The sequence below is a fragment of the Triticum aestivum genome, chromosome 2A (assembly GCF_018294505.1).
Source record: "Triticum aestivum cultivar Chinese Spring chromosome 2A, IWGSC CS RefSeq v2.1, whole genome shotgun sequence".
In the NCBI taxonomy this organism is placed as follows: Eukaryota; Viridiplantae; Streptophyta; class Magnoliopsida; order Poales; family Poaceae; genus Triticum; species Triticum aestivum.
Genome location: NC_057797.1, coordinates 571,250,770 through 571,264,076, shown reverse-complemented (window position 1 = coordinate 571,264,076; position 13,307 = coordinate 571,250,770). Strand labels below are relative to the sequence as shown.

The 13,307-nt window shown below is 45.9% G+C and overlaps 2 protein-coding genes and 1 non-coding gene across 3 annotated transcripts; 2 read left to right on the top strand and 1 right to left on the bottom strand.

The window, feature by feature from the left end:
- Window positions 1-4,174: 4,174 nt before the first annotated feature.
- On the top strand, window positions 4,175-7,684 carry LOC123189489 (ATP-dependent 6-phosphofructokinase 2). The gene is made up of 2 exons (XM_044601917.1): window positions 4,175-4,868; window positions 6,633-7,684. The coding sequence occupies exons 1-2, from the start codon at window positions 4,281-4,283 to the stop codon at window positions 7,452-7,454; spliced, it is 1,410 nt and encodes a 469-aa protein (XP_044457852.1). The 5' UTR covers window positions 4,175-4,280; the 3' UTR covers window positions 7,455-7,684.
- A 980-nt stretch (window positions 7,685-8,664) lies between these two features.
- TRNAI-AAU (transfer RNA isoleucine (anticodon AAU)) lies at window positions 8,665-8,738 on the top strand. Its single transcript has one exon. It is a non-coding gene; the product is annotated as a tRNA-Ile (tRNA).
- Window positions 8,739-9,102: 364 nt separating this feature from the next.
- On the bottom strand, window positions 9,103-13,120 carry LOC123189488 (cytochrome P450 724B1). The gene is made up of 9 exons (XM_044601916.1): window positions 12,768-13,120; window positions 12,075-12,402; window positions 11,681-11,833; window positions 11,288-11,524; window positions 11,110-11,196; window positions 10,752-10,830; window positions 10,456-10,562; window positions 9,858-9,982; window positions 9,103-9,471 (listed from the first exon to the last, which is right to left on the bottom strand). Exons 1-9 carry the CDS (start codon window positions 12,980-12,982, stop codon window positions 9,372-9,374), a joined length of 1,431 nt encoding a protein of 476 aa, XP_044457851.1. The 5' UTR covers window positions 12,983-13,120; the 3' UTR covers window positions 9,103-9,371.
- Window positions 13,121-13,307: the final 187 nt, after the last annotated feature.

The following is a 13,307-nucleotide window of genomic DNA, read 5'->3' as shown; positions in this document are numbered from 1 at the left end:
TAGTTGCAGGTGAAGATTGAAGTTTGTTCCTTGTTGGAACATGGAGATGTTGTTCCTTGTTGGAACATGTTTACTTGTTGGGATATCACATTATCTCTTATTTAATTAATGCATCTATATACTTGGTAAAGGATGGAAGGCTCGGCCTTATGCCTGGTGTTTTGTTCCACTCTTGCCGCCCTAGTTTCCTTCATATCAGTGTTATGTTCCCGGATTTTGCGTTCCTTACGCGGTTGGGTTATAATGGGAACCCCTTGACAGTTCGCTTTGAATAAAACTCCTCCAGCAAGGCCCAACATTGGTTTTACCATTTGCCACCTAGCCTTTTTTCCCCTTGGGTTAGGCCAGCCCAAGGGTCATCTTTATTTTAAACCCCCAGGCCAATGCTTGTCTAAGTGTTGGTCCAAACTAGAGCCCCTTGTAGCGCCACCTCGGGGAAACTCGAGGGCTGGTTTTAGTTGTACGGGTTGCTTATCCGGTGTTGCCCTGAGAACGAGATATGTGCAGCTCCTATCGGGATGTCGGTGCATTGGGTGGTCTTGCTGGACTTGTTTTACCATTGTCGAGGATGTCTTGTAACCGGGATTCCGAGTCTGGTCAGGTCTTCCTGCTAGAAGGAATATCCTTCGTTGACCGTGAGAGCTTGTGATGGGCTAAGTTGGGACACCCCTACAGGATTATGAACTTTCGAAAGCCGTGCCCGCGGTTATGGGCAGATGGAAATTTGTTAATGTCCGGTTATAGAAAACCTGAAGTTGACCTTAATTAAAATACATTAACCATGTGTGTAACCGTGATGGTCTCTTTTCGGCGGAGTCCGGGAAGTGAACACGGTGTTGGAGTAATGCTTGACGTAGGTTGTTCTAGGATCACTTCTTGATCATAGTTGTTCGACCGTGCTTTTGCCTTCTCTTCTCGCTCTCATTTGGGTATGTTAGCCACCATACATGCTAGTCGCTTGCTGCAGCTCCACCTCATACCTTTTACCCTTCCTATAAGCTTAAATAGTCTTGATCGCGAGGGTGTGAGATTGCTGAGTCCCCGTGACTCACAGATACTTCCAAAACCAGCTTGCAGGTGCCGTTGAACCGTGCAGATGACGCAATCAAGCTCAGGAGGAGCTCGATGAAGATCTTGTCCTTTGTGTTGTTTTGATCCAGTTTATCAGTAATGGAGCCCAGTCGGGACGATCGGGGTTCTGTGTAGCATTTGGGGTAGTCTTCTTTTATTTTGGTTCCGTAGTCGGACCTTGATTGTATTTGGATGATGTAATGCTTTATTCATGTAATTGTGTGAAGTGGCGATTGTAAGCCTACTATGTATCTTTTTCCCCTATTGTATTACATGGGTTGTGTGAAGATTACCTCACTTGCGACATTGCTTTCAATGCGGTTATGCCTCTAAGTCGTACTTCGACACGTGGGAGATATAGCCACATCGAGGACGTTACACCGACCCTGTTTTTCTTACGCTTACGCTTACGCACAAAGAAAGCCCAATTACTTCCTTTTTTACTGGTTTGCCAGAGAACGTACATCACCAACCCTCCCCCCCTATTATGCATGAGGGAGCGCTATTGAGCATATAATAATTATTCATCGCTTAAAGCAACAAATAGGAGCTCCATGTCTACATCATTTTTGTAAATTTGTTTGCGGCTTCCAGGTCGTGCTTTCGTGGCTACATCACTGCATTGCTGGCTTGTCGCTTTCCGATACTCGTTGTCCCTTCCACCATTGTGGCACGGGCTATGGAATACTCCATTCCTGCGAGTGGCAAATGCTTCACTGTGACACTGACACTATACATCAATTTCAAGATATATTCATAATTATTCGAATCGATATATTACCCAAAACAACGATTACATTTTCCCAATCATGCATTATACTACCTCCCTCAAATAATTGAAGTTATGGGTTTGTTTCTAGTCAAACTTGTCTAAGTTTGACCAAATCTATAGAAAATATATTGACATCTAGAACATCAAACTAGGCAGTGAGATTCTTTATGAAGTATATTTTTGTATTGTGTGTATTTAGTGTTGTGGATCTTAGCATATATATATATATATATATATATATATATATATATATATATATATATATATATATATATATATATAATATAGTTGGTCATACTTAACCAAGTTTGACTTAAGATAAACCTGGAATTTCAATTATTTTTGAAACATAGTGAGTAGATTATAATTCTGGGTGAATTAGTACAATTTTATTTTAATAAGCAAGATGCCCGTGCGTTGCACGGAACATCAAGATGCCTTTGTATAAGTAGTTTATCTTGTGGGAAAAAAGGATGAACGAGGCAAGGCCTTATTTGCAGATGTGGAGAGGGGTGTGGGTATCTTTTAGCAAAATTGTCATAGTTTCCTTCCTATCCCTCAGATATAAATCGGACGACCTATATTGCAGGATGGCAGGCACACCATCATCACCAACTCTGTTAGCAAGTTGCCTGTGCGTTGCACGTAACATCAAGATGCATTTGTATGAGTAGTTTATCTTGTGAGAGAAAATGGTGAACGAAGGAAGGCCTTATTTTGCAAATGTGAAGAGAGGTGTGGGTATCTTTTTGTAAAATTGCCATAGATTCATTCCTATCCGTCAGATATAAATCGGACGACCTATATTGCAGGATGACAGGCACACCATCATCACCAACTCTGTTTTTTTATAAGAGTAAAGACAATTGTTTAATTTAATAATTAGATGCGGTAAGATTACAATTTAAAAATCTATTTTACTCTATTTTTATGGTTTTTTTAAAGATGATAGGGCCAAAAGTCACATCTGATGAAATTATTGACACGTTCAACTGTATTACTTGTAGAGTTAAATGTAAGCTAAAAAATATTTTTTTATTATCAAACATATGTTGTCATACATATTAATTATATTGACTATGTTCTTGTGTTCGAACGGTTATTACTTCCTCACCTCTCTTATGTCCAAATTCTGTCTTCATTTGTGCATCTCCTTCCTTTGATCATCTAAAAGGAAATGATGGAGGTGGTTGAGGCTCAAACCAAATGCACCTAAAGAATATATGCACCCCATATGCCCGGTCACTAGCTACATGTAAAAATGTAACTATCCACGCTGCTAAAACATATAACTATCAGGAAATTAAAAGAGGCGTACATGTGTCTAGCCAAAAAAAGAGAGGCATACATGTGAATTCGCAAAAATCCTAAGTCCTAACATCTGAATGAACAAGGATGTTGTGCTCTGCTCTCACTAAATCTCCTCAAATTATACACCTCATTGGATTGGCTAGGGTAAGTGGACAAATAATTTGGGCCAGTCGATTTTTTTCCGGCCATCCGATGCAAAATAGACGGTCATATGGCTTTCTTCAACCTAGTATTCATCTTCTTCCCCGACCACCCATGAACCACCGGCCAAAAAGTCAACCACCTCGTCCACGGCCGATGGCGCTCCCATGCCAGCCTGGCCGCCCCGCCCACCCTTACCGCCATCCATCGCCGTGTTGGCGCCGCCACCCGACCATGCCTCTAAACTAGCGAGCCCTTCACCCCACCCAAATCGTCAAATTTCTTACTCGCATATGTCGGCTGCTGCCGGCCGTGGCTCGTTCTTGGCCGTTGGCGACGGCCTCGATGCTGCGCGTCGTCACCTACTTCTCCACCAAAACAACTAAAAAAATTGAAAATTCAGGCGAGTGACGTCTAACTAAACCGACACCTAATACTCGCCGCGAAGTATGTGCTCTCGAGTTCAAATGCTTCCCGGTGAACAATAAAATTAAAAAAATCTGTTCTTTAGTATCAAACTTGACAAATACTTTGTGTTCTTGCAAAAATTATCATGAAACCACATTCGTGAAAGTTGCAAAAAAATTAATACTCCAAAAATGCTATTTTTGAAAGCATTTTGGAATGCTGATTTTTTAGCCATGACTTACATGAATGTCATTTCATGATGAAATTTTTAATTTTACTGTTCATCCCGAGCTCATTCGTGCGGAGGAGCAGAAGATAACTTTCGCCAAATACTCTCCTACTCCTATAATACTGTTTACGTGGCCATTTGTTAGCCTTCTCTTGACTGCCATTTGGCCATTTGCTAGTCACTACCGATGAGGTGCCTCTTGACACGGCGCCGCTGTCAACTTCGAGAAGCTCCAAGCAAACCGCCACGCGTCGCTCAGACCCCTCCCTTTCAGCTTTCACCTGCTTCGAACCACTCCGCCACTACGCAGTTCCACTTTCCCACCGCCCTGACCGACAGCAAGTGCAGATGGATCCCACCGTCCCCAACTCCGGCGACCACGCCGCCTCCACCCCTACCAACACCACCGTGACCCTCCCGCCGCTCACCCTCCGCGACGCGCCGCGGCTCCCGGCCTCGCCCTCCGGCGCCACCGCGGTCCCCAACCCGATCTCCAGCCACCCCTACTTCCACCCGCCCCCCACCTTCTACATCTCCCCGGGGGACGTCTCCCTCCGCCACGCCTTCTTCGACCTCGCCTCCGGGACCCCGAACCCGCTGGTCGCGTACCGCCGCGCGGGCCCGCGCGAAAGCCTCGCCGTCGACCCGGCCCGCGCCCGCGCCGCCCTCGTCACCTGCGGGGGGCTCTGCCCGGGCCTCAACACCGTGCTGAGGGAGCTCGTCGTGGGGCTCCACGAGCTCTACGGCGTCCTCGACGTCTTCGGCGTCGCCGCGGGCTACCGCGGGTTCTACGGCGCTGACGACGACCACGTGCGGCTGGACCCGGCCTCCGTGGACGACTGGCACAAGAAGGGCGGCACCGCGCTCAAGACGACACGTGGTGGCTTTGATCTTAACAAGATCGTCGATGGCATCGTCGCCCGCGGGTATACGCAGGTAAAAGCAACTCAGACGCAGCTTTCAGATTTTCACTAGAGACAGTGATTACTTGCAAAACCGCGAGGCGATGTACAGAATGCGTAAGCACTTGGAAGATTGGGATCAGCTTGGCCTTACTCTAATACACTAAAATTGTTCAAAGTTGCGATTTAAAGGATAATGGTGTATTACAGAAAAGTCTGAAAACACTCATGATTGTTCGTGTTAGGGCATTTCTAACAGATCCCCATCCGACGGAGTAAACCTTTAGTGGAGTTTTGGCCGGACCTAGCCGATCCCCTGTGTATAACTGAGTAAACTTACATTTGGCTCATACATTTCGTGGAACACTTGCTATGCAACCATGGTGACCACGCCGGCAATGCTGGACTGCTGGAGAGCACGCCAAACACGCCGGACGTCGCACTTCTGCCTGCACTGATCGAGGCTTACGCTGACGGCGGCGAGCAGCAGCAGCAGCATCATGCAGCGGGGAGGAGCAGCGGCCAGCAGCAGCAGCAGAAGCACGCAGCGGGGAGGAGTAGCTGACAGGAGCAGAAGCACGCAGTGGGGAGAAGCAGCAGCAGGCACAGGCGGCAGCCAGCAGCAGTAGCAGCACACAGCGGGGAGGAGCAGCGGCGAGCAGCAGCAGCAGCAGCACACAGTGGCCATACCCGTAGTAGTACGGGTAGGGGTCACCGGCGAGGCCGGAGGTCGCCGCCGTCGACAAGGGAGCTTCACGTGAGTCGCCGGCCGGCCAAAAGGAGGCCTTTGTGTGAAGAAAATTTATCCTTGCCCGCCTCCAGACAGAGTATATTTAGGGATTGAATAGGCGCCGGAGGATTTTTTTTTTTTTGCGAGAATAACTTCCAATCTATTCATCAACTGTCAAGGTAGTACAAAGAACACCAGAAGTAAAAAATACATCTAGGTCAATAGACCACCTAGCGACGACTACTAGCACTGGAGCGAGCCGAAGGCGCGCCGCCGTCTTCACCCCTTGCTGATCGGAGCCGGACAAACCTTGTTGTAGTAGACAGTCGGGAAGTCGTCGTGCTAAGGCCCCATAGGACCAACGCGCAGCAACCGCCGTCGATGAAGAGAAGCGTAGATCGGAAGGATCCAGCCTGTAGACACAGGAACACAGACGAACGAAGACAAGATCCACGTGGATCCACCAAAGACAAACGCCGACCGAATCCCGCGAAATCCGCCGGATACAAACCTCCACACGCCCTCTAACGATGCTAGAAACACCACCAGAACGGGGACAAGGCGGGGAGAACCTTATTCCATCTTCAGAGAGCCGCCGCCGCCTCGCCTCTCTGAGCAGGACAAAAACCCTAACAAAACTCAAAAGAGCATGAAAAAACGAAGCCCTTCCGCCGGTAAGGGCCGGGATCCACCACGCCTCCATGGCCCTAAGACCACATGAGACGAGGTAGACCGGCGGCGGCACCGGCGGGAGGCACAAGAAACCCTAGCCAAAGGGCCCTCTTTCTTTCCGTGGAAGAATACCCTCCTCTATTTGGTTTAGGGGATCGGCTAGGTGCGGCATAGAGGAGGAAAACCGAATTTATCGTCCCTTATAGCTGGATAGGGGATCGGTTAGAGTTGGCCTTAGTTAGGATCAAGATTTTGGTGTAGTTACTACCTATTTTTATTGTCAAAAAAAATTAAGTATACAATGTTACATGTGCTGGTTCACATGCCAATTGTTCCTGTTCTTCAGGCCTTGATCTTACTATCCTATCTGAACATCCCTTTTATGACATTTCACAGGTGTATGCGATTGGCGGGGATGGAACCATGAGAGGAGCAGTGGCGATATTCGAAGAGTTTAAACGGCGCGGTTTGAGGATCTCCATTACAGGGATTCCCAAGACCGTGGACAACGACATCGGCATCATAGACAGGTCATTTGGGTTTCAAACTGCAGTGGAGATTGCTCAGCAGGCGATCGACGCGGCACATGTGGAGGCTGTGAGCGCTGTGAATGGCATCGGTCTTGTCAAGCTTATGGGCAGGAGCACGGGCCACATTGCTCTTCATGCCACCCTGAGCAGCCGAGATGTTGACTGCTGTTTGATTCCTGAGATTGATTTCCACGTTGAAGGGAAGGGAGGCCTGTTCGAGTTCCTGTACGAAAGGATAAAGAAGAAGGGACATGCTGTCGTCGTCGTTGCTGAAGGCGCTGGGCAGGAGTTGATTCCCCGGACCGATGATCAGAAGCGAGAGCAGGATGAGTCTGGCAACATGCTGTTCCTTGACGTTGGCCCCTGGCTGAAATCTGAGCTGGGCAGATGGTGGAAGAGAGAGCACCCCACTGAGTTGTTCACTGTGAAGTATATCGATCCTACTTACATGATTCGAGCAGTCCCAGCAAATGCTACTGATAATCTATACTGTACCCTGTTGGCGCATTCAGCCATCCATGGGATAATGGCTGGGTTTACTGGCTTCGTACCTGGCCCGATAAATGGGAATTACAGCTACATACCACTGGAAGATATTGCCGTGGCCAAGAACCCGGTGGATGTGAATGATCACAAATGGGCATGGGTTAGATCAGTCACAGACCAGCCTGATTTCCTAAAGCCCTAAGGTTAAGGCCCCAAGTTCTGCGGTGCCAGGAAGTAGTAAGCTGATCTATCCCTCTCTGGATGACAGTCAAAATTATTTTCTTTTAATCTACTAGTCGTTTCTGTTCTTCAATAAGGCATCAGTGAGTTTGCGTGTTTGTGTGTATGTCTGCAAAGTTGTTGTAGTTCTGTTGTAAGTAAGAATTCTCCTGAATATTTTTAGTGGGCATGAAATGGTGTTTAGAGGCTCGAGGGCAAATGGCAATCTTACTTCCGACCAAATCTTGTTTTCAAATTTCAACTAGCATCTGACGGACATGGATTTTCTTAGCCCGAGCTCATATGAGCTCGGGTGAACAGTAAAATCGAAAAAAATGAAAGAAAATTCAAAAAATTCTGAAATTTTTTATGACAAACATTGACAAAAGTTTTCAACGCTTGCAAAATTTCATCATGAAATGACATTTGTAGAAGCTGTGGCTAAAAAAACAAAATCGATGCTCCAAAAATGTCATTTTCAAAAGCATTTTGGAGTGATGATTTTTTTCTTGCCACAGCTCTACAAATGTCGTTGCATGATGAAATTTTGCAAGCGTTGAAAACTTCTATCAATGTTTGTCACTAAAATTCAGATTTTTTTGATTTGATTTTAAATGAGCCAAGAGTACTTTCGCTGACTTCATGTCACTAAAGCATTGTCTATCAATCTTAATCTTTGATAGAAAGACACTTTGCGTTGCAAGTCATTAGGGCATGGCCAATGCATAGCCTTATGGTGATGCTGTCATGTAGGATCGGATGTCAGGAAAATAGATTCGGATAGAGAAGCGGGATCCTCAAGGCAGGTGCTTGGAAAGAAAAAGTGTAATCTGATGTAAAAAACTGAAAAAGTTGAAGTAAAGAGTAGAGATGCATATGTATTAGAGTTTCTACTTTCTATTTCTTGATGAGACCCATTAGTAGTAGTTTGTATTGGGGAGAGAAAATCAGTATAATTGCCTCAAGCTACTTTTTTTCAATGAGGCATATGTATCCATATGCCATCATTGTACATGCCCTTAGAGTCGAGCGTATTGTCGTCTGCCAGTATGTCATATTTTCTCCAACATACGCCCTGACTGATTTGGAACTGGAAAAAAAAATAAGAGAGGTCATACGCTTTGACTGATTCTGGAACTTACGAAAATATATGATTCATATATAAGTGCTTTACTGGCTCAGTTTACACACAAGGCCTATTAGCTCAGCTGGTTAGAGCGTCGTGCTAATAACGCGAAGGTCACAGGTTCGAGACCTGTATGGGCCATAGTTTTTCTGCAATCATTCTCTAAACTCCTGAACAAAGCCTCTGTTCATTGATCTCCTCTCATTATCCATTTGAGCATGGGAGTTTCAACTGAATTCTGAAGGACTTGTTCGTTCTATCCAAATGTCCCTTGTAGAATCTCCCCATACTGATTTACATGAATCTTTGTAAACACTAAAGGTTAATAGTACCAGTTTTAAACAATAACTTCACTCTCTGCTGACTGGTGTGCTTATGCCAAATTCCCAATGTTCTCTTACATGGTCTTTATTTTTTGGGACTTACATGGTCTGTTTGGCAAGGATAAGAACGTTGTTTCGAAGTTTCAGTGAGGTCCGGTTCATACATATCTCCCCATAACGAATTTCAGAAGTAAATGTAAACACCAGGAGCCCATTTTTTTTCTATAGGATAGTAGTCCAGACAGTGGAGGATGTAACAGGGTGACCCAACCACCTCAAGTAATCACAATGGACAAAATATATGTACACCATGTACAGAGGAGATCACAACCTCCTCAGCTACCCCATTCCAGGAACTAGCTAAGCTAAGCTAGTCATCGGTGCTTCTTCGCTTCACTGCTTGCAATCTCTTTTTTCACTCACCGCCATGTTTGCAGCTGCAAGAACCCAGTCAAGATTCAGAGCAAATCGGCTCGATTTCTATCGGCAGGCCTCTCGGGAACTCCACGTACGGGTATGCCATTGGAATGTCATCGCCATCGATTTTCCATCTGCAGGGTGCCAAATTATACCATGATCAGTAACTATAGAGATTCAGTAAGCACTTATCTCCTTGCTCTGAAAAAAAGTAGAGGGAGATGCATTTTCTTCTGTCACAATCTGATAACTGCAGATATCTATGGACCAGATTTGGTACCACTCAACTTGCATGCCATACTTATTGGATACTCCATGCTGCCATGTTTGCAGAGCATCTCCACTAGTATGAGACTGCATCAATCTGTGGTCATGCTATTCATATTTCCTCTGGTTAATTTCATTCTTAAGTTGATTTATCCTTACAAAATATTTAGGTTCTTCGTTTCTCCGATTTGTTGCTCTTGCTGCGTTAGTTGCTACATGTGTATCTCTTAATCGGCTAGGAGAAATGTTTTACCTGAAATTGAGCACAAGGTGATGGAGGAAGAAAGCAGCCTCTACTTTGGCAAGCTCTGATCCAGGGCAGAGCCTGGTGCCACCGCCGAATGGTGTAAACTTCTTGCTTGTACCTTGGCTTGGGCCCTGTTGCATCAATCAATTGTACAAGTCATGCATATGAGCTAGCTTCATCAAGGGAGTTAAGAAAATGAAGAAGCAAAGCCAAGGATGCTGGCTTTGAGTGAGGAATCATGGTTAGGACCATGTACAGAAGGCACTAGGCCCTCAGCCAAAGCCTGCTTGGCATCTGAAGATACCAGGATAGTTGCAAGTAATTATTATGGCATGGGTTAGTTGGACACTCACTAATTAAAGGCATCAATTAGTTAACAGAGCAACCTTAAAGAAGATTCTCTCAAAGCTACAGATAAGCACTTCTGATTTGTTCTATAACCTTTTCATCATATAAATTTTTATATAAAAAAGCATATTATGTCAAAGTTAAGCTTCCCTAAACAAGCATATTATGTTAAAGCTAATCTGCATAAACTAAGCTGTATTCATTACTTCACCACAAATATAGATGCCCATGCACATGGTATGAAAATCAGACATACCTCCCATCTGCAAGGCTGAAACTGTTGGGCATTTCCATGAAGTGAGGGGTTCAAATGAACAGCACTAAAAACAGGTAGGACCTTCCAGCCAGATGGAATCAGATACTCTGCAACAGAGCAAAAGAAGAGGTCCACTTGCTTTTGAGCATCTTCTATCAAAAGCTAGGTGTTTAGGAATAACAATGCTCACAAATCAGCAATAAAGGCCCAACCGCCCCCTTTGCCTGATCCATTATCATGTGATGAGCACAATGGGATCTGCTGGGAAAGCCCCAAGTACTAGCAGGGTTAATTACCTTTGTATCTGACATCTTTGAGGGCCTTCCTGTGGACAAACTTGACAATGTTTCCACATCTCAGCGCCTCATTGATAACCTGAAAGGACATCCACGCATGTATTTGTATCATTGAACCATTCCAATTATTACAGAACAAATTAAGAGACCCTTCCTTCCCCATTTGCACTGTTCTTGCAAAGTGTTGTTTGCTCTAGTCAAAATTCCAGATATAGGCAGGCATACGGACAGAAAAAACATAAATTCTGAAGGGTCACATATTTGGTGGATGTCTGATAATAGAAAGAAAAAAGGATCCCTGCTTACCAACCGGCTACATATCCTAAAGCGTGTACTGAATGATCATCATCTTACTTACATGTTGGGTATATTCCATCTTCTTGTAGTCCTCAGAGCTCAAGCACTCCTCCTTTGCTTTGGTAGATCTTATGCCTTGATGCTCCCTCTGCATGCACAGCATGTTCATATATAATAAGTGACACATGCACGCAACCACCAATCACCTGTGGCTTAAGCTTGATCAGGTATGTATGTACCTTCACTAGGTCCAGATCTTGAGCTGACTGCCCAAGGAAGTAGACGACCATGGAGATCATGAGTGAGGTGGTCTCGTATCCTCCTAGCAGGGAGTCCAGCACAAAGCTCACTTTCTCCTCGTCAGAGAGTTCATCGGTTGACAGGAGCACGTTGAGGAAATCATCCCTCTTGCAGCAGTCAGCCTTCCTCCTCTCCTCGATAATGCCCTTCACAGTGCTTGATATCCTCTCTCTGGCCTGTGAGGAATGATCGGCATACCCAAGAACCTCAGTCAGTGTTAGAACAATATATACCAGAGTTTCATGAGCCTGATGCATGGTGAAGTAGATAAGAAGTGCTGGAAACTTTGACAGTTTAAGAAGGTGGTATTCCAGAGTTGTTTACTTAGTTACCTGGACAGCTTTGGCGTATGGGGTCCCTGGGATGCGGAGAGGGAAAGAGATGAGGCCCTTCATGAAGGTGAGGAAGTCCTCCAGTATCATGGCAGTGACAGGCTCCTCTGGCGACAGCCCCAGCACCTGCTTCACTATCACACTGAACGCAAACTGTGCCAAAGGAAAAAAAAAGTCAGAAAAAGAGAGTCAAAATACGGAGAAGAATGACCCTGGTAAGTCAAAGCCAGCGTTTGAAAAAATATGTGATGATGCATCAGCAAGTAACAGCATGATGATGTAGCCATAGGTAACATGTGCAGAGTTTTTCGTCCATGTTTGACGGGATCATGTCCCTACTGATGCATGCCTAGCCAGCTTTGGTTGTAGTTAGTGCATGCACGGGGAGACCAACCTTTCTTGCCTCCTCGCAGAAGGTGATGCTGCCGCCCTTGCCGTGCCATGACCCGACTATGTGCAGCGCAATCCTCTCAATGTCGCCAAGGTAGCTTGGCTTGAGCTTGGTGGAGGTGACGAGGGCCAGAGCAAGGTTCCTGAGCCGCTTGTGGTCCTCCCCGAGGACCACCAGCATGGAGGACTTGCCCAGTATGCCATGAATTGGCCTGGGGTAGCTGCACTGGAACAACCTCTCCTCATTCTGCAGGATGAAGTGGTTCAGCTCCTGGTCACAGGACACTACGGTGGGGGTGCAGAACAGATGGGACTTGAACACCCTCCCATACCTGCATCATCATCACATCAACTGCAATGTTAGATCTTTTTTCATGTTGTTAAGTTGCCATCATTTGATAGGGGGTCTTATGAGATCTTTCCATCCTCTCTCCCCCACAAAACAATAGGTAAAACTTTTTCAGAAACAGGTTCTGTGCACAAAACCTGTAGAAATTCAAATATATCACAGCCTTGGAGCAAAGACAGGAAGATAAAGGTGCTGAGTCAGGACAACATGCACGACATGCATCATCTTTTGCTGCCACATGAGTAAATGATAAACAATACTACGTGCTTGATTGCATCGTGGAGAAATCTTGAGGTGTGGTGTGGCTGTGGTGAATGATAACAAAAAAGAAGAAGAAAATAAAAGTACCTGGAGCAGTGATCCTCCAGGAAGCTACCCAGCGTGTTGGAGGCGTGAGGGGTGAGGAACCTGAGGGTCTCGCCGACAAGGGGCCATCCAAAGCTGCCCCTCGGAGCCTTGGGGTTGAGGAGCAAAGGCAGGAAGTGGCTCAGCACCAGAGTCAGGAGCAAGGCGAGCAGGATCGCCGGAGCAGCCAGCACAAGATCGCCCACCCCCACCATCATGCTCGTACCACCACACCACCGCCGCCGCCGCCGCCCCACCCTACCTAGTTACATCTCACAAGCTGCATGGAGCCTGCCATGCCTTGCCTCTCTGTCTAGCTATCATTCACTTGCTCGCCCTCTGCTTCTCTCTCTCTCTGGAATGGAAGGTGAGGGGGAGGCTATATAGTAGTGGGAGCAAGGGCAGGAAGGATCTTTGCAATGCGGGAGGGAAAGGAAAAATAAGGTTGCCTTTTGTTTTCTTGCTTTGGCCTTTTTTAATTACTACTGTACTCAAAAACACCACTAGCAGTATATATTTACTACTGGCTTGATCTCTGTTTTT

What these genes read in the sequence shown, in the direction of transcription:
- LOC123189488 (XM_044601916.1), bottom strand. Translation starts at nt 12,982, where the DNA reads ATGATGGTGGGGGTGGGCGATCTTGTGCTGGCTGCTCCGGCGATCCTG. An exon ending in CTGGAGGATCACTGCTCCAG is followed by an intron (nt 12,403 to 12,767) that starts GTACTTTTATTT and finishes ATGATGATGCAG; the next exon opens with GTATGGGAGGGTGTTCAAGT. An exon ending in AGATGGAATATACCCAACAT is followed by an intron (nt 10,831 to 11,109) that starts GTAAGTAAGATG and finishes ATGTCCTTTCAG; the next exon opens with GTTATCAATGAGGCGCTGAG.
- LOC123189489 (XM_044601917.1), top strand. Translation starts at nt 4,281, where the DNA reads ATGGATCCCACCGTCCCCAACTCCGGCGACCACGCCGCCTCCACCCCT. An exon ending in TCGCCCGCGGGTATACGCAG is followed by an intron (nt 4,869 to 6,632) that starts GTAAAAGCAACT and finishes GACATTTCACAG; the next exon opens with GTGTATGCGATTGGCGGGGA.